At 34.3% G+C, this 21,180-nt stretch overlaps 2 protein-coding genes across 5 annotated transcripts in view; one reads left to right on the top strand and one right to left on the bottom strand.

Annotated features, from left to right (window-relative positions):
- Window positions 1-21,180, bottom strand: part of LOC127869090 (short-chain dehydrogenase/reductase family 42E member 1-like) — a 68,264-nt gene that overhangs the window by 40,068 nt on the left and 7,016 nt on the right. For all 3 annotated transcript variants that reach the window (XM_052411408.1, XM_052411406.1, XM_052411407.1), the window contains exons 3-7: window positions 18,183-18,278; window positions 13,356-13,413; window positions 11,630-11,745; window positions 8,342-8,500; window positions 7,940-8,074 (exon numbers count right to left, since the gene is read on the bottom strand). In XM_052411408.1, coding sequence (XP_052267368.1) covers window positions 7,940-8,074; window positions 8,342-8,500; window positions 11,630-11,745; window positions 13,356-13,413; window positions 18,183-18,278 — 564 coding nt within the window. The remainder of the gene's footprint in view (window positions 1-7,939; window positions 8,075-8,341; window positions 8,501-11,629; window positions 11,746-13,355; window positions 13,414-18,182; window positions 18,279-21,180) is intronic.
- On the top strand, window positions 707-7,303 carry LOC127869085 (uncharacterized). 2 transcript variants are annotated; one of them, XM_052411377.1, is made up of 3 exons: window positions 707-1,247; window positions 3,277-4,259; window positions 4,472-7,303. In XM_052411377.1, the coding sequence occupies exons 1-3, from the start codon at window positions 913-915 to the stop codon at window positions 4,822-4,824; spliced, it is 1,671 nt and encodes a 556-aa protein (XP_052267337.1). In that variant the 5' UTR covers window positions 707-912; the 3' UTR covers window positions 4,825-7,303. The 2 variants fall into 2 exon arrangements, with proteins under 2 accessions (XP_052267337.1, XP_052267338.1); XM_052411378.1 differs by lacking the exon at window positions 707-1,247 and having other exon boundaries at window positions 3,246-4,259.

The following is a 21,180-nucleotide window of genomic DNA, read 5'->3' as shown; positions in this document are numbered from 1 at the left end:
TTCCAAAGGTCACTGATTTAAAGGGATCTTTTCACGGTTTGGTAAATTGACAAAATTGAAAAAAGTTGTTTCAGATTCGCAAATTTTAGTTTTAGTTATGATATTTGTGAGGAAACAGTATTACTGAACATTTACCAGAGTTCTGTTGTTGTCGTTTAAATTTACGAAACTACGAAGATTGCTTATATAAGGTATAAAATACTTCATCTGTGCATATCCGGCGGAATAGCCGAGAGGGCTAATGCGTTTTTACTTCAGACTAACTTAAGGACTCCGGGGGTCACTGGTTCGAGCCCTGGTACCGGCTACTTTTTTTTCCTTTTTTAAATTTTATTCTTGATTTTTTACTGGAGCTTTTAAGATCCAATGTTTACATTTATCAATATAAAGCATTTAATGACAAACTTCAAAATATGCCCAAATCTGTGAAAAGGCCACTTAAAATCCAAAGCAAGGCTTTTTTTCAACTTGTTTTTGCTTTTTTATTTATTTAAGACTTTTCCAAATATAATTTATTTTTTTAAATGTACATTCCCACAATATTTGAGAAAGTCCCTTTAACTGTATCCATGTATTAGGTTTCACCCATTTTCATAAAATGGTTTAAAAACCTGTTTTCAGCATATTTTAAACCATCCTATGTACAAGATATTTTTGTACCTCCACTGTTGAGTTTATCTTCACGTTTGTATTGTGTTGGGGACTATAACAGCTAACATAATTCAGCCTTAACTTAAGTGTTTTGAAGTTTAGTGCATTGGTAACTACTATCAGACTTACTCACAACTGTGTGTGCCTTTTAATGCAAAACATTCTTGTTTGATAATTCTTTTTGAATTTCATAAAAGGAGTAAAAATAATAGTGAATACAAACCTTTTTAATCTGAGGACAGTTCACAATACATATAGAAAATGGCGTCTTCACTTGATTTAGTTCATCATTCAAGTTCAGATTTTATAAAGGACTATTCTTGTGAAGTTTGTGAAAGTAAAAATATAGAAGCAAGTGCTGATTTTTTTTGTAAAACATGTACAAAAAGTTTTTGCACAAAATGCCTTTATTATCACGATCAAATATATGTAAACCATTTAAAGTATGGAAGAAGGGAAACAAATAAATGGCCTCTTGCAAAGACTTTGGAGGATTTGTTACTGAAATGTGATGTTCACAACAACAAGAAACTGAAAATGTTTTGCAAGGACCACAGTCAGCTGTGCTGCTCTGATTGCGTTTTACTGAGTCACAGGTAAGTGACACTATATCATTACTGTATAGGTAGTTTTACAAAAAGTAATTTAATATCACTTGCATCAATCAAATATCTTACATATAATGTAACAGTTTCTTATGTCAATTTTTTAAAGCATTTTGCAAGACTGTAGGACATTTTCGCTGTCCACCAAGATTAAACAAGAGGGCCTGTAAGGCCTTAAGTCGCTCACCTGAGATAAAAATTAACTGACCTGTTCTGTTCAGCCCAAGATATTATTAGAACAAATATTCTGACCAAGTGTCATGAAGAATGAACTATAAATGTAACTTTTAGAGTGCTAACTAGGATCTACTATAGCCATATAAGCATAAATTCCCCACCCCCTGACAGCCATGTTTTTTAACAGACTGGAACAATTTTCAAATTTAGGCAAGATATAATTGAAACAAATATTCAGACCAAGTTTCATTAATATTGAACAATAAATGTGACTTCTGGAGTGTTAACAAGTTTTAAATATCGTCATATAAAGAACAAGATGTGTTTGTGAAACACAATGTGCCCCTATATGATGTTTGACCTTGAAGGATGACCTTGACCTTGTGAAGGATGACCTTGACCTTTCACCACTCAAAATGTGCAGCTCCATGAGATGCACATGCATGCCAAATATCAAGTTGATATCTTCAATATTGCAAAAGTGTTCATAAAATAAGCGATTTGGGCCACATATATTTGACCTCTGACCTTAAAGGATGACCTTAACCTTGACCTTTCACCACTCAAAATGTGCAGCTCCATGAGATACACATGCATGCCAAATATCAAGTTGCTATCTTCAATATTGCAAAAGTGTTCATAAAATGAGCGATTTTGGCCACATATATTAGACCTCTGACCTTGAAGGATGACCTTGACCTTGACCTTTCACCACTCAAAATGTGCAGCTTCATGAGATACACATGCATGCCAAATATGAAGTTGCTATCTTCAATATAGCAAAAGTTATTGCAAAATGATAAAGTTGGCGCAAACAGACCAACAGACCAACAGACAGACAGGGCAAAAACAATTTTTCAACCAACCGAAACCATTTTCAAACTTGTCCAATAGATTATTGCAAAAAATGTTCTGACCAACTTATATGAAGATCCGACACTAAATGTGGCCTCTAAAGTGTAAACAAGGTTTTAATATAGCCATATATATATATTCATATCAGGAAAATACCCTGCCACCTGGCGGCCATGTTTTTCAAGCAACTGAAACCATTTTCAAACTCGTCCAAGATATTATTGGACGTTCTTACCAACATTCTTGATGATCGGACAGTAAATGTGGCCTCTAGAGTGTTAACAAGGATTTATTATAGCCATATAAGGAAAATGAGGCAGCCTTGTTTTTCAACAGACCAGAACCATTTTTGAACACATCCAAGATATCATTAGAACAAAAATCCTGACCCAGTGTCATGAAGATTGGATAATAAATGTGACTTTTAGAGTGTTAACAAGTTTTACTATGGCCATATAAGGAAAAATGCCCAGGCCCTGGTAGCCATGTTTTTCAAACAACTGGAACCATTTTCGAACTCTTCCAAGATATCAGAGGGACAAATCTTCTAACCAAGTTTCATTAAGATCGGACAATAAACTACAATATATATATTAAGGCCTCTAGAGTGTTAACAAGATTTAACTAAGCCGTATATACCCATATCTTCTGATCAAGTTTAATGATGATCACACAATAAATGTGGCCTCTAGAGTGTTAAAAAAGCAAATGTTGACGCCGAACGACGGACAAAAGGCAATCACAAAAGCTCACCATAAGCACATTGTGCTCAGATAAAAATGGGGCATTCATAGTATGTAATGCACAATATTAAATTGAAAGGGGCTTTACTGGTAAGGACAAAGTCAAGACTACATTATTTTTAAAATGTTTATAAATACACACACTGCATTGAAATATTATCAATTTGACCCTTCTTTATGTGTTTCATTTGGCCTACATATTGCACATGTCAAATTTATAGTTCTGATTCATGTTCCATTTTCAGACAATGTACCAGTTTGGCTCTAATTTCTGAATCAGTCAAAAAGCTGTCTTTGAATATGCAGCAGTTGTATAAAGAAATTCAAATTATTCTTGCTAAACTAAATAAGTTTGCAAGAACACAAAAGGCTAGCATCCAGTCTTTGGAGGGATCGTATAGACAAAAACTACAAGAAATCAGAGAGATTCGTAAGAAATTAAATGCTGCTTTGGATGAAGTAGAAAATACATCCTTGAAAGAACTAAATGAAATAAGATCGACATTACAAACCCCTCTCAAGGAAAATGTTGACAACTGCAGCAGACTGAAGGATGAACTTCAAAAGCTCGGAGAAGCTGTACAGGGCCTTGGAGATAAGAGCAACAGAGAAATTGAGTTCATAGCAAGCATGAAATGTCTGGACAAAATGGAAGAGTCTAAGGAATATCTGATGGAAAACCCAATTACAGTCCAGAGTTCAATAATATTCCAGGCAAACCTGGAAATTGAGAGTCTAGGGAAGGTTATAGATAGTATGCAGTCTCTCAAACTAAAGAAGAATCCAGATCAAGTGTTGACTGTGAAGAGGAAGTATGAGTATAATGTTAGAATACCAAGTGACACAGCTCTGACTTGCTACATCATAGGCATTTGCAGCCTGCCTAGTGGTCAGATAATTGTTGTAGATTTCAATAACGAGAACGTGAAACTGTTTGACCAGCATTACAATGTGTCCAGTCACTGTGATGTGTCTGATGCTCCATATGACATTTGCAAAATCACATCCAGTGAGGTGGCTGTGACCCAAGGTGGTGATGGAGTGCAGTTTGTGTATGTGAGCAATGGGCAGCTGGTGAATGGGAGGAAGTTAAAGTTATCACATAAAGCTATTGGCATTGCTCACCATCAGGGAGCATTGTATATCACCTCTTGGACTGATCTCTACCAGTACACACTGACCGGGACACTTGTGAAAAAGCTCTCTCGTCCAGGAGGTTCTGGTACAGGTAAATATATTGTAAAGATATTTGAATATTGTACACATTGAACAAATTGTAAATACACATATATACTGTACCAATATTTCAACTCATAATCACTACTGTAGATATTTAAAACACTAATAAACTTTTAACATAATATTTGTTAGATTTGTTTTAAAATTGTTAATGTCTTTAATGCTAATCAGTTGATATGCAGCGTGTTCTATGCCATGTAGTGTACAGATGTGCAGTGAGTACTGCTGGTGACCGTATCTATGTCACCAAGAACAGCCAGCACAAGCTCCTGACACTGGCCACAGATGCCAGCCTGATCTCCATCGTCACTGACCCTGAACTACAAGAACCATGGGGTGTCCATGTCACACCTGCAGGACAAGTCCTTGTCTGTGGTAGCCATTCCAATACTGTCATACAGGTGGATCGTGAGGGGAGAAAGAAACTGGCAACTCTGGCTTCAAAGAAACATGGAGCGATCTATCCAGTGTCAGTCTGCTGTAACACCAACATGCACCAGATAATTGTGGGAAGATGTAATAATGATAAAATAATTGTTCTAGAATTGCAATAGCTCTTCCAGTGGTGAAAAACAACACACATTAATATTACATATTTTTCATTTGATTGGCCTATTAAATCATAGAAGTTTATCTTGATGTCAAGAAAAAACATATTCATTCCGTTTATCTTATGAACAATTAAAAAAACTTTATTTTAATGAGTTAATTAAATGCTAAAAAGATTTAACAATTAAAAACTACCATGTATGAAAATTGTCATGTAATCTTGATGGTAGAATGTGTAGTTAATGTGCTGTGACATTTTTGGATTATTTTCAAACTTTAATGGCACTAAAAGTTAACCCTTTTTGGACTAAACAAAACTTTGTGGGTATTGATGTTTGTGAATGAATGAGAAAAAGGTGTAAACATTTAAAATTGATAACATTTTAAAGCGATACAAACGTGAAATGATGGACTAACTTGGAGTGTTTGTGTTGTTTTGTTAAAAGTTTGTGTGTTAATATCATTAGTTATAATGCAGGCCTTTCCCCAGGATTTTGTCCAGGCACAACGGTCCCTTTTTGTTTTTGTTGCATCAAGTGATATTTCCATATGTTAAATATTTTTATAACACATTATTCCATTTAGGTATTTAAAAAAACTTGTGCACCAATAGTTAACTGTTTGAATTGCATTTCAAATTTGTTCTGTTACTAGGATTCTACAGTTTACAGTTCTCATGTTTTGCATGTAAATCCCTATGTTCTGTTTAAAAGCTTGTGAAAATTATACTTCATGTACAACGCAGCGTCATTTCTTTTTGGCTTTAATACTTGATTGCTTAATAAAAATTACATAGTGCAGAGACCATTGAGATATTAACTTTGGTTCGATATATATTAAATTAGCAGTGCATTTTTACAAAATATTACAAACCTTTTTTCTTAATTAAAACAAATTGTTTTTGCTATTTATACAAAGCTTCGATTGTTGAGATTGGTCAGTATTGATCTGTTAAAAGTACAGCTTTTGTATGCACCTCTGTGTGTATTTAGCTACCTGAGCGCTTATTAGTTTATCACGATCAACATTCCCTTTTCATGCATTTCCAAATTGGTAATTATTCAAAAAACATATGGAATTGATAAATCGTATAAAAAAATAATTCACTTTAACCATTTTTCTTAACATCACATATAGATGAGACAATCAGCATTTTTGTTTACATAAAATTCTAGATTTTTTTTAAAAATCATTAAATCATTAAATCTGTTAAGATTATATGGCTGTAATCTTCACGTTATGCATGACTTAATATTTACTGATGATTGTGTTGTCATATATTTTATGACTATAGGGCTAAAATGTTCAAGTTATGCACTTGATAATGTTGATTGATGATTGTCTGTCATATGTGTTCCAATGCTTTAGCTAAAATGTTAATGTTATGTTTTTGTAAATTTGTATCCAAGATTTTGTTGTCATATATGCTATGATTCTATGACTAAAATGTTCATGTTATGACAACTTAATGTTTATCGATGATTTTGTTGTCATGTATATATTACAATTAAATGGTTAAAATGTTCCCATTATGAACTATATCATGTTTATCGATGATTATTTTCAAAGTTGTATGGCTAAAATGTTCATGTGATGCACTTGTTAATATTTATCGATGATTTTGTTGTGTTTACATTCTATGGCTGTTGAGTCTTTGTTAAAACTCAACACAAGGTTCGCCGTGGTGTAGTGGATATGGTGTCCCGCCTAGCAATCGGGAGGTCACAAGTTCGATCCCCACTGTGGGAGCGTTCTAAGACCCCCCCATAGACACCAAGGAAACAGACTCGAGAGCGTTTCATATAAGCTAATGCTTGTTATGCAATCGAGCTTAAATAAATAGGTTTAAAAAAAAGAAAAAAGGTTTAAATGAATAATTTTTCATGTTTTATTGAATGATGGAGACACATGCAGGCAATTAAATGAAAAGGCTGATTTGTATTCAGTTATTTGATAAAAGTTGTGTGTAATTTGATTAGTTTTCAAAACAAATTTGTGTGGCCCGACTGATTCCTTGTCTATAAATATCAGACCCACTTAAAATATGTCAGTTCTACCAGGCAGACCGACGGTTTCTTGGAACTCTGAGGAGGATGATGTTGGTTCCTTTTTAGTAAATTAGCATATATATAAAATAGAATGAATGGTGTTTGAAATGCATTTTTAACATTTTTGTAATAACATAGATTGGTTGTTTTTATAAGGATTTTTTGTAGTCTTATTAACTCCTTTATGTTGATAGCAAGTGATGAATGTAAGATTTCATGTAATGACTTAATATGTACATCAGAGAATTCATTATGGCACTAACATTATTATAACACACACTGACACATTTTGTTTCTATTCTTGTAAATATTTTGTATTATATCTATCAATTTAATTAAAAAATATTAAGCAAAATTGAATGTAAGTGTAATTTCTTGCAAATTACAGGTTTATAAGAGAATGTGTTGGCGCCTCAGCGCAAGCAGGTGCAGTAGTCTGTAGAGGCCAATAATCTGTGTTGATTTTAAAAACATACATGTAAAATTTGAATTTTAAATACACATAATTAAGAGATTTCGGAGTTTGTTTTTATTATACATTTATTTATTTATACAAATCTTTGTTGAGCTTTTCCCAGGAGGGCCTAGGGGCATGGTGCAGTAAATTCAAAAAGGTCATTTTAACACGCGTCTTTTTTTGGCAAAAAGTAACACGAAAGCCGGTTTAATGTGGATTTAACCAATTTGCGGAAGTTTGGGATAAAACATTAACCAATATCAAGTGTTATTGATGAAAAATATACCATATCGTACCAGATAAAAGTTGTACATGTCTTATATTCTGGTGCATCCAATATTTTGACAAAATAAAAAAAATTGTCAGATTTTCATTTTTTTAAGTCATAAATGCGCCAGTGATAATCATAACCAGTTATTTGTTTGATTGTTTTTCCTTAAACAATTTTATCTTAAACCAAAACATGTTACTAAACCTTTAGTATTAGATAACTTGGTATACGTACAATGGAAAGCAACTCAAAATGCCCTTACTCCCATTCATGTCGTCAATTTCAACAAAATAACAGTGGACTATTAGCTTTGAATAGCTTTAGACAAAATCTTAATACGTTACAGCAATGTATTTCTTTTCCTCTGTGAGTCCTTGCCCAGCCAACTCGTGGGCCAGGGCTAGATTCTCCACATGTAAGAAGTCCTGTAGACTAGCTCTCTCATACGTGACCGCCAACAGTCCTGCCTCCAGGTTACCCTAGAGTAGAAATGAGAACTCCTGTATGGCTTTGTCAACAATGTTCAAGGGCAGTTAAATCAGGAAAGGTGGAGCACTAAGAATGAAAAGTGTCTTGCCCATGTGCACTTAAAGATGATGACATTTTCCAAGTTTCAAATCAAATGCTAGAGTCCGGGTCCACACGTAATGCAGTCAAAGAAGGACCTAATAAATGTTGAAATACAAACACAATCACATTGATAAACAAATTGCCCACACAGTCAAATTGTATGGCTGGTAAATTACCACAATTCTGGGTATATGTCTTGTTTCTCCTGGCCCGTACACAGCAGCTAGACGCACTGTACAGGTGTGCAGGATTTTCCCGCCTTTTGTCGGACTACCATCTGCTGCCAGAACCGTCTGCTCAGCAATGCTTTTGGTTCTTGAGTAGTGGTCCGGGTGCTGAAATATAGGTTTACTAAAGGGAACCTTTTTATGTTTTGGTAAATTGACAAAATTGAAAAAATTGTTTCAGACTTGCAAATTTTTTGTTGAAGTTAGGATATTTGCAAGGAAACAGTAATACTTAACATTTACCAAGCTCTAAAATATCCATTATATGGATCTTTTGACGATTTAAAAACCTGAAAATTATAAAGCATTACAATCGCAAAACAATTGAATAATTTGGAAAGTTTTGTTGTTATCGTTATATTTTGTGACATCACAAAGATTGCTTACATAATGTATAAGATACACCAATCACTGTATAAGCACAGATGGCCAAGTGGTTTAAGTGCAAGACTTTTTACTACATGGGTCAGTATTTTGAGCACTGTTATGGTTTACTTGCTTTTTCTTTTTTAAATTTTATTCTTGTTTTTAACTGGAGCTATTCCAATGTTTAAATTTATCAAATTTAAGCATTTAATGACAAACATTAATACATGTCAAAATCTGTGAAAAGGCCCTTTGAAGCCCTACAATATATATTCATTTAATTTTGTTGACATGAAATTTCATGGTTTTGTAAAATCTGGCATATCTGTTTCAGCTTCAATTCATGGATTATTTTGTGTCTGTGCCTGGTTGCTCAAAACTCTAACAACCATTGATTTTAATGCTCCCCCAAAAAATTTTGGGAGGAGCATAAACATGTAGTCGCCACTTCGTCTGTCCGTCTGTGCACAATTTTTGTCCGGGCTATTTCTCAGCAATTAATGACCAGAATTCAATGAAACTTTATGGGAAGCTTCACTACCAAGAGGAGGTGTGCATATTATCAGCCTGTTCTGGTCGGATGATTTTTCACAGAGTTATGGCCCTTTAAAATTTTCCATTAACTGTTCATATAGTGCAATTCTTGTCCGGGCTATTTCTCAGCAACTAATGACGGAATTCAATGAAACTTTATGGGAAGCTTCACTACCAAGAGGAGATGTGCGTATTATCAGCGGGTTCTGGTTGGATGATTTTTCACAGAGTTATGGCCCTTTAAAAAAAATTATAAAAAAATTATTGTCCCCCCAACTACTGTGCCCTTAAGATGTTTCCTTTTATCTGAATATATAGTTCAATATTGTGACAAAAAAAACCTTTGGGGAGCATCACCCGTCTCCGACGGTTTCTTGTTTTATCATGTTACTTATGTGACTTAATTGTTAACAATTTAATATATGTGTTAGCTGCAAACTAAATTTGTATGCCCGAATTATTTGCAAATGTTTGATAATATTATTGCTTTTAAAATAAATTTTATTTAGGTAGGAAGTTAACAAACTCTTAACGTTGGCTGTTTCAAGCAGCCGGGCACTGATAGAAGACTTAAGATGAAATTGACTGCAGAAAATTTTATGGTTGATCAGACACACCAAAATTTTTTGAAAATTTGTTTCACAGTATCTATTTTATATGTATTTCTTGAATAGCCTTTTGGGATTATGCAAATAGTCTGTTTCCTAAGAAGAACTAGTACTTTGTGTCATAAGGAAAGATCTCCAAGAGTGGGGATTAAACCTCTGTCACATGGCATACACCATTTAATCCCATTACCTATTTCAAATTCATAGTTCAAATTGCAACATATTGAAAAATTGACAAGATGTGCATTTCAAGCATAACAAAATATGTTTCAAACAACTTTGTGAGACTTTAGATCAACATTTTCTTTAAACAAGAGAGCCATGGTGTCCTCAAGGGCTTACCTTAGATCCAGGAAAACTTATTGTCAAAACTTGACCTTGTGACCTATGTTTTTACAAACACAATGTATGTCTCAGAATTTAACTTTACCTAGGTATCATCAAGATAAACATGCAAACCAAGTTCAATCAAGATTGAGAAAAATAGGATACCATGAGCACTTTGTGCTCAGGTGAGCTAAAAATAAATAAAAACCCTATCTACTAACGCTCTTAACTTATTCAGTCACATAACTTGAAACAAAATTTTATAGTAAAGTTAAGATTATATGACCAAACAAATAAATGTCGGCATCAAACTTCTTTCTTTTTCAAATTTCTTCTCAATAGAGACGGATACTATTAAAAAATCTATATTCCCACTAATGCTTGTCAAATACTAATAATTCATTTGTGACATTGTCAAATACCATGGTGTCATTGTTAATTTTTTTTAAATCAAATACCAAAACAGTTCATTTTGTTTCACTGATAATCAAATGGGATTCAATCTTGTGCACTTCAATGACAATGTACCACACTCAAGAACTGCTATTAATGATGTGAATCTACATACATGTATTATTTTCTGAGTGCTTTTGAGGAGTGTTCAACACTAACTGGAGCCTGGTAGTCGGAGACTCCTGGAAATGAGACTCTAACTCCTTGTTTTTGTGTCAAGGAAGTTTGATGGACTCCTTCAAAATCATCTTTGAATTATAAAAAAAATCCCTTCGTTTACTTATTCGTTTGGCAAAATCATAATGTCTGTACAAAGGACATCTTACTCAGAATAGTCATGATGGTCGAACACTGTCTATAAAAACTTTTAGTTGAATTGGTTTATGGTCACATTAAAATTGTAATAATTTAATATTTATTTGTTAAATAATTTTGCAATCTTAGATAACAAATGACAACAAATATTGAACAACAGTCACTTTGAACTTCGATCTTAAAGAGGATTTAAAAATTTATGGTTAACATATGTGTCATAATTTTTGGACTACCTGAAGTATGGTCGGGTTCCTAGATTTCCAAAGAAGGGATTCACAAGAACTCCTTACTAAGAACAGTTGGTGTCGAACACTGCTAAGAAATACCATTGTGTTAAGCAAGTGTTAAAGTTTTATTAAAATACATATTTAATCAAAATACAATACTAACTGTTTAAATGCTCTTTTAATTATTAAGAACGTAAAAATCAGAAAGTGTATGGCCAACACACAAACAGTGGACATAAATAACTATCTTCGATGAAAGTTTGACTGTGTGGCTTCCATGATTATCCAATAAGTTTTAAACTGACTGTCAAATTACACACACTAGCATAACTAGTGTGTGTAATTTGACAGTTTAAAACTTATTGGATAAATAACTATGGTAATGAAATACAAATGTACAGACAAACCTTGTCTAGAGGTAGATATGGTAATGATTCATCACCATTCTCGATCTTCTGTCCACCAAACACCGTGTTATATGTGCTTGTGTACACAAGACGGGTCACATCGTTTTCAAGGCAGCCTGGGTGAGAAATAAAACAGAAGCATCGATACTGGGGAAATATTATAATTATGTAACCCATTATTACAATAAACCAACAAAACTGTGAATGTATAGCAAGGCAGTCTTATGTAAAGTAAATAAAGCTGTTCAATCTGATTTCAGCGACAGTGTATGCTTGTTTTCTTCAATTGAAGTACATAATCAAAATTCATGTTTCTTAAACAACACTTTGACAACATAATACAATATCAATGAACACTGACATAACTGTTTTAAATTTTAGGAAACTTTTATCACAAAAGACTTTCTATGTAACTCAATTTTGTACTAAAACACTTTTCATCAGGAAAGTCTAGCCATTCTTATTAGTCGATGACATCACTTTGATCATTAGCATAATCAATGCTATGATAACACTCACAAAGAGTTTGCAAACAGATACAAGAGTTGTCTTTCTTAGGCAAAATTGATCAAGAAAACCTCCATAAGAAGCAAAGTGAAAATGGCTTTCCAAACAGCATTAAACCTGAAAATACTGCTATTACTCACAGGCTGTTTGCTGCTCATCAGAATCTAAAGGTTTGAAATGAAGCCTTTAAAACTTGAATCTAGTAAGAAAGGTCTTAAATTAAATATAACTTTCTAAAAGACTACAAATGCGTGAAAATACGTATCTAAGTGGTGAAGGGTTAATTAACTGGAAAGTGCTCCATCCTAACAAAAATAATAATAGGAAGGGTCTGCAGTTTTCAGGAAAATTTCAAGTTCATGGTTAAGTAGCAAATAGAGGGCACTAAGGATGGTGTCCTTATTAGTATACACAAACTGTAGCTATCAGATAGAATCAGGTTTGAAACTCAGTTGAAGAAATTTCAAGATCCTCTCTTAAGAGACCATGTAATTATTCTTCCCATAAGACTGACTCGGTAAGCTTCAGAAAACTAAAAATCTCAAATAAATCGCTTTAAACTAATATTAACACAAATTCTTTCCAGAAAACCAACTCAATAGGCTTTCATTACAAAAAATCTCAAATAAATTAATAAAAAAAATTCTCACAAAATCGACTCAATCAGCCTTAGGCTTTATATAAATCTAAAATTTAGATTTCATTACAAAAAATCTCAAATAAATTAATAAAAAAAATTATCACAAAACCGACTCAATCAGCCTTAGGCTTTATATAAATCTAAAATAAATAGATTTAGTTAAAATAAAGAAAAAAATGTATAAATTTACCCCATAATAATTATATTGTCATAAGAAAAATAAAAACAAGCATAACCCTAATAAGGAAAACTGTTTTTTTATGTTTTAACTTCATTTTACAAAATATTTTACGAAATATTTGTTGATTTTGAGTGTTTATGGAGCTTTAAAATACAGTGTGTCACAACATACATACATACCAATCAAGTACCAATTCTAAACTCTGACAAAGTTTGGAGATTTGTCATTATTCACTGCTTGTAATACATCTCAAATTGTTAAAAATCCCATGAACCTTAGTCAAATCTCATGGATTAACCCTGATTGATAAAATTCATGTGTTTATTTTATAATAACAAATTCGCAAGATTTAATTTGCAAATATACCTATAAGCCATCATTATTTATGAAGAACTTACCTTGTATCACATTTTTGGTCCCTCCAACATTGACTGCTTCAATTCTTTTCCGATTCAACTGAAAAAGACAGTTAGTTGTAAGCACTCGTTTAATACTGATTACAACTATATTTAGGGCATTTCAGCTTACAGGGGCATACTGACTTAATGCTCTATCAATATCGAAGACACACATTATAAAAAAATGAGTACAGGTAAGAGAGTTAGCATCAATTTACTTTAAATTGGAGAAAAGTGTAATCAATTGATAAACACAATTTGAATTATGTTTAAAACTTAAATATAAAAGAATATCCCCAACAAAATAAACTCAGTACAAAATGCCTTTCAACAATGTTTGCCTTGAATCATGACCATATTTCAAATGTAAATAAGGATTGCACTTTTCAGCTAAGGATATTTGACATGAAACAACAGGCCTTTTTTATATTTGAATATTTTAGAGTCAAAACTGGCCTGCCAGTGCACATTTCTGATGGACAGGCTTATTTTTTTCTTAGTTTATTATTATTTTGAACCTTTCAGTGTTAAATTGTTGAGTCAAATAGATATTTCTAAACATCAAAGAGTCCAAGGGTCAAAATAAGAATCAAATAAAAGCCCTGCACAATGTCTGTTGATTTTTTTTTAATGAAAAAATTGTTTAAATTGATAAAATATAATAAATGTAGTTCTATTGTATGATAAATAACATCTGAATAATAACAGACATGAATACAATAAAAATCATAAAGAAAAACAATTCAGTAAAGACACAAATTGTGTTTAAAATTCTATGTTCCAGAAATTTAATCCCTTTATACACCAACTAAACAAGTAAACTGCTCCTTTAACCACCTTAAATGGCTCTGTGACTGAATGTACCTTTAACTGCCCTACATGGCTACATTACTGCAGTTGTTTGGTTCAATCCATTAGTAGATAAAGGGAGGCCAGTATAAAAAGTAAGTTCGATAGGACAGAAAAGCTAACAAGTAAACTGCTCCTTTTTATAATAACCACCTTAAATGGCTCTGTAGCTCAATGTACCTTAAGCTGCCCTAAATGGCTACATTACTGCAGTGGTTTGGTTCAATCCATTAGTAGATACAGGGAGGCCAGTATAAAAAGCAAGTTCGATAGGACAGAAAAGCTAACGACTCAGCTGCCTGAGTTATTGACTTCCCTACGCAGTCACTGACTTCTGACTTTTAGAAGTCAAATCATGTCAGAGGTCAATAACTTCTACCTCCTAGGTCAGTGACATCAAAGATTTTTACGTCAGAGATGGTTCTCTGAAAGCTTTTCTGTGTCACAAGGTGATAGTGGTTTAATTACTTTCAAATAAATGACGTAAATTAGAGCAATGTGTACTCCTATAAATATGAGGTTGATATACTAGATTACGTCTTATTATTTGGATATGTACGTTGGGTTTTATAATACATATTGAACCATGGAGTTGTTGGATATTCATTTTGTTAAGCTAAATATCCTGCAATAAAATATATAAAAATCTGCCTTAAAAAGATTATTGTAATTAAAGATGATTTTACATTTTTCATGGTGTAAACTGTTTGTATAATGAATACTGTATTATAAGGATTTAAACATGTTTGATTTATTATGTTGCATTTAATGTGGGTTTTCCGAAAGTATTTTAAATGCATGGATATGCTGAATACTGGTGCCTTGATAGCATATCATCAACATGTGTTTACAGTTACAAGTTTTGTTTAGCAAGCATTTTGCACAATATGAAACTTTTTGTGTGTGTATTTTTTCATGAATAATACAACAACATGTATTCTGGTTATAAAGAAGTATTTACAGGACATTTTGACAATATTTGGTAGCAATACAGACAGACACGAAAACTACCTTATTCAACATTTGGAGAGGTGATTAAAAAAACACTCAATAATTACAATTCTTTGCTTATTTGAACAATTTTTATATGTTGCGTATGTTTTGGTCAGTAAGATGTCTATAATGGAAAATTTCTGCAATGTTGAATAAAGCAAACAAGACAATTGACAAGCAATAAAAGTCCCCTACCGGTTGAAACTCCACCATTTTCAGCAATATTTCTAGTCTACTTGTTGCCATAGCATAGAATTCTTGACGTAGGAACAAAATGAAATGACATGCACAATCTCCATATTGCCATCTGTCCATGTTTCAGTTTCATGAAAAGCAAGTATCGTTGAAAACGATGGATGCTCCCCGATGATGCGCTTTGTCAATCTATGTGTTAATAACCACCTAAAAAACCTATTATTTGCCTCGCTGACCTTGACCTTGACCACAAATGACATCAAGCGTCATCAAAAGGTAGAGGTCCATGCAGTGTTATGGAAGGAAGTCTATTATTAGCGTCGGTGACCTTGACCTTGACCCCAGTGACCTCAAACCTCATCAAAAGGTAGAGGTCCATGCAAGGTACCTACATGCCAAATATGAAAGCGATTGGTAAAGTATTGAAGGCGCTATGAGAAACGGTAGCAAAAGTGTGACGGAAGGAAGTCTTTTATTATCCTCGGTGACCTTGACCCCAGTGACCTCAAACCTCATCAAAAGGTTGAGGTCCATGCAAGGTACCTACATGCCAAATATGAAAGCGATTGGTAAAGTATTGAAGGCGCTATGAGAAACGGTAGCAAAAGTGTGACGGAAGGAAGTCTATTATTAGCCTCTGTGACTTTGACCCCAGTGACCTCAAACCTCATCAAAAGATAGAGTTCCATGCAAGGTACCTACATGTCATGTATGAAAGCGATTGGTAAAGTATTGAAGGGGCTATGAGAAACGGTAGCAAAAGTGTGACGGAAGGAAGTTAGGAAGTAAGGAAGGACAAACTGGCAACTATATGCTTTGCCGAAATTTTATTGCGAGGAGCATTAAAATATGAAGAACTTTTAAAGTTATAGCAAGATCCAGAAAAGTGTGACAGACTGACAGACTCACAGACACACAGAGTGCAAACCATATTAAAAGTCCCCTCCGGTTTCACCGGTAGGGGACTAACAACAGTATATTTGCAGTGGACCTTTAAGCTTAATGACACCGTTAAAAAATAAATTTGTCAGTAAAAAGTAAAACTCCAACATCATAAATAAACAAGAATAGCAGTGAAACTGATGGATGCTCCCCGATGATGCGCTTTGTCAATCTTTGTGTTAATAACCACCTAAATAAATCTATTATTAGCCTCGGTGACCTTGACCCCAGTGACCTCAAACCTCATCAAAAGGTAGAGGTTTATGCAAGGTACCTGCATGCCAAATATGAAAGAGATCGGTAAAGAATTGAAGGTGCTATGAGAAACTGTAACAAAAGTGTGAAGGCAAAATATATTATTAGCCTCGGTGACCTTGACCTTGATACCAGTGACCTCAAACCTCATCAAAAGGTAGAGGTCCATGCAAGATACATGCCAAATATGTAAGAGATCGGTAAAGTATTGAAGGCGCTGTGAGAAATGATAACAAAAAGTGTGACGGAAAAAATCTATTATAGCCTCGTTGACCTTGACCCCAGAGACCTCAAACGTCATCAAAAGGTAGATGTCCATGCAAGGTACATGTACCTACATGTCAAATATGAAAGAGATTGGTAAAGTATTGAAGGCGCTATGAGAAACGGTACCAAAACTGTGACGGAAAGAAGAAGGAAGGAAGGACAAACTATATGCTCCGCCGAAATTTTATTTCGGGGAGCATAATAAATTTAAAACACTGTTTTATCAGCAGGTCATCACCACCACCATTTTCGGCCAGTGACCAATTGCTATACAATTAGGTAAATGACCAAAACATAATACAAACACCAACAAGGGCTGTTTGTAAAACATGCATGCCCCCCATATGGGCTTTCCGTTGTAGTGGCAGCCATTGTGTGAATACGATTTTTGTCACTGTGACCTTGACCTTTGACCTAGTGACCTGAAATTCAATAGGGGTCATCTGCGAGTCACGATCAATGTACCTATGAAGTGTCAATATCCTAGGCAAAAGCGTTCTTGAGTTATCATCCGAAAATCATTTTACTATTTCGGGTCACCGTGACCTTGACATTTGACCTTGTGACCTCAAAATCAATAGGGGTCATCTGCAAGTCATGATCTATCTACCTATGAAGTTTCATGATCCTAGGCGTATGCGTTCTTGAGTTATCATCCGAAAACCATTTTACTATTTCAGGTCACCGTGACATTGACCTTTGACCTAGTGACCTCAAAATCAATAGGGTTCATCTGTGAGTCATGATCAATAAACCCATGAAGTTTCATGATCCTAGGCGTATGCGTTCTTGAGTTATCATCCGGAAACCACTTTACTATTTCGGGTCACCGTGACCTTGACCTTTGACCTAGTGACCTCAAAATCAATAGGGGTCATCTGCAAGTCATGATCAATCTACCCATGAAGTTTCATGATCCTAGGCGTATGCGTTCTTGAGTTATCATTCAAAAACCATTTTACTATTTCTGGTCACCGTGACCTTGACCTTTGACCTAGTGACCTCAAAATCAATAGGGGTCATCTGCGAGTCATGATCAATGTACCTATGAAGTTTCATGATCCTAGGCCCAAGCATTCTTGAGTTATCATCTGACAACCACCTGGTGGACGGACCGACCGACAGACCGACCGACAGACCGACCGACATGAGCAAAGCAATATACCCCCTCTTCTTCGAAGGGGGGCATAATAAATAAAACTTGAAAACCACATTAGAATAGAACATTTAAAGCATATAATTGGGGGATTAAACATTATTTTGAGTTAAGTAAATGGACAACAAGTTATAAACTACTTCTAGAATCTAGAAAAGTGTGTATCGCACCTGCTCGCGTCCCGACATGCCATAAGATGCCAAGTGGTAGACACAGTCAACGCCACGAAGGAGTTTCACAACAGCATCACGGTCAGTCAGGTCACACTTCAAGACACAAAACATTATTATCATCATCAGCAACAGCAGCATAATTATCTAAAATTAATGTCCCTTTCTGTTTCATTTTTGATCCTCATTCTATATAACTAAAATTATCCCTAAGGAAAGAAACACTAAACATTATTATATGAAAATCTAGTCCTGGGCTGTCCATCCAAGATATGGGAAAGTTGCCGGTATCCTAAGAACAGGGACATTTTTTTATATTTTGTGGTCCACTTAATGATATATTAAGTTACTTACATGTTATCATATTCCTGTTTTAAAACGGTAAAAATGTTAGGCATTACTTTTGATGATAATCAATGCAAATTATGCACTTTTAACTTTATATTATTTTAAAGGGACATGTTCACAGATCAAAACAAGCCTACCAACTTTTCACAAACTACGCCAAATAAAAGGTCTTGGTTATATTGATCAAGTTTAATTATAATATTATTGCTGGTAAAATATTTGGACAATTTTGAATAATTCAAGGGGCATTATTATCCCAACGTTTTTCGGAGAAAAAGTGGGGATATTGTATTGATGTGCATCTGTCCGTCCGTCCGTCCTGGCCACCTGCTCCTCCTACACTATTAGCACTAGAACCTTGAAACTTACATACATGGTAGCTATGAGCATATGTGCGACGGTGATAGTGACGGAATTTTGATCTGACCCCTGGGTCAAAAGTTATGGGGCGGGGCCGGGTCAGAGATTTTCAGAGATATTTTTATGCCCCCCGTATGGTGCATTGGCCATAACTTTTGCAATATTGATGATAGCAACTTGATATTTGGCATGCATGTGTATCTCATGGAGCTGCACATTTTGAGTGGTTAAAGGTTAAGGTCAAGGTCATCCTTCAAGGTCAAAGGTCAAAAAAACAAATCCAAGGAAAGTAATAAGCTTTAAAGGGAGGTAAGTAAATAACCTGCCAAATGACATTAAAAAAAATCAAAGTGGCGCATAGAGTTACACAGTAGTGGCGCAGAGATGTATTAAGTATTCAATTGTTTGTGTTAACTCATCTGTGAAATGGTTAAGCTCAATCTAATGTTTATACAAGGGATTATAAAATATTGGCGCAAAGGGACACCTGTATATGAGAGAAGAGATAGAATGCAGTCAAGCATAAAAAGCATGAGAAACTCATGGAATATAGCCTCAAGAATCTATAAAAGGGCTGAACCTTTCAATTTGTGCAATTACAATTTTAGACTCATTACTGAAAATTTGTCAATGTGTGTGGGAAAAATGTGAGAAACAATTTAAAGCAAGATGGACTTTGAACAGGCACATCAAAGACAGACATGAAATTCAACATATTCATTGTTGTGTACAAGATGGCGATAGAAAATTTCTGAGACGCTAATATTTAGTCAACCATTTAACCTCAAAACATAACTTTTCCAAAACAGAAGCAAGAAGATTGGCTATAAAGAGAGCATGTTCAGTCATCTCATAAGTCATTCCAATTAGGATGACATGTACATAATTGACTACAGTGAAGTTGATTCATTATTAGATTTGTTAGGAGAGCAGGATGAGGAGGAGAAATTAGGGTATAGATTTTCACTCATTTTTTAGGTTATTTTACATTAACTTCTTCATTTGTACATTGAATTACTTCAAATTTATACTGAACATCTCTTATGACAATACGGTCAATCTCAACTATACATGGCCCCATGACCAACCCTGGGGCGCCCCTGTGTCAAACATGCGGCGTGGGGATACGCGTGGGCCTCTGCCGCGCCATTTCTAGTTCAGAATTGCTTCAGGTGATCTGGCTGGTTATCTACATGTATCTTGGCCAAGATTGTATGCCTACCAAACTTGGTGATGATATGATTAAACCTAGTGGAGTTTAAGGAAGACAAAATTAATTTAAATTTGGCCAAATTTTTTACAATTTAAGGGCAATAATTTCGAAGAGCTTCATGCACTTTGGCTGATGATAATTCAGTAGAACGCGTACTTCAAACAATATGGTTGGTTAAATACATGTACCTCAAACATCATCACTAAGTTTCATGATGATCTGATTAAAACTATTTAAATTAGAGAGGGGACAAGGTTAAATTGACCATTTTTTATTAATTCAAGGGCTATAACTCTTAAGTACTTCATTCAATCTGGTAATTGAAATAGGCCTAGATATTATGCCCACAGAGACAACCAAGTTTGATGATGATTGGGGAGCTGGCAAGCTTACTTAGGTAATTTTTTAATAATTTAAGGACCATAATGCAAAAAAAGTTCAAGCCATCAGGCAATTTATGAACAATGGCTGTGAAATTGTGCTCACAAACATTACAAACAAAGTTTCTATAGATCAAATTTAAACTGGATGAGCGGACATCATTCTCCTGGATGAGACCCGTCTAACCCCTCCCTAACACGGCAATGTTCCCATCATACATCAATACATTTTAAACGGGCTCACAAAGATGAGAATTTTCATAGATTCAAAAATGAAGGTTTTCATTATAATCATACAAACAATTAAAATTAAAATTAAAATAAAGAAAACCATGACAAATATTGTTTAATTTTGGAATAATCAACAATTGAAAAAGATACAATTATATTTGGAATATACATGCAATTCTACCAACGTGTTTTCAGTGCAAGAATATTGCCTTGCAGTACATCTGTGTTCGAAATTGTTTCAAACCATAGTGAAGCTATGCAAAAATCTCAATTGGCAATTGAATCTCAAATTAATATGATATTCAAGATAAATACAATTTTCTCTAATGTTATGTAAAAAAGCCATTGGTATTGTACATAAATAATTTTCAATCACCATGCTTAATGCCGTACCAGTTATAGACAATCCATACATAAGCAATTGCTAAAACCGGACATATTGGTTTCAAATTTAGTTGCACAACTC

The sequence above is a fragment of the Dreissena polymorpha genome, chromosome 2 (assembly GCF_020536995.1).
Source record: "Dreissena polymorpha isolate Duluth1 chromosome 2, UMN_Dpol_1.0, whole genome shotgun sequence".
In the NCBI taxonomy this organism is placed as follows: Eukaryota; Metazoa; Mollusca; class Bivalvia; order Myida; family Dreissenidae; genus Dreissena; species Dreissena polymorpha.
The sequence above is the reverse complement of the archived record's forward strand: the minus strand, read 5'-3'. Positions and strand labels throughout refer to the sequence as shown.

What these genes read in the sequence shown, in the direction of transcription:
- LOC127869085 (XM_052411377.1), top strand. Translation starts at nt 913, where the DNA reads ATGGCGTCTTCACTTGATTTAGTTCATCATTCAAGTTCAGATTTTATA. An exon ending in TGCGTTTTACTGAGTCACAG is followed by an intron (nt 1,248 to 3,276) that starts GTAAGTGACACT and finishes TTCCATTTTCAG; the next exon opens with ACAATGTACCAGTTTGGCTC. An exon ending in TCCAGGAGGTTCTGGTACAG is followed by an intron (nt 4,260 to 4,471) that starts GTAAATATATTG and finishes TATGCCATGTAG; the next exon opens with TGTACAGATGTGCAGTGAGT.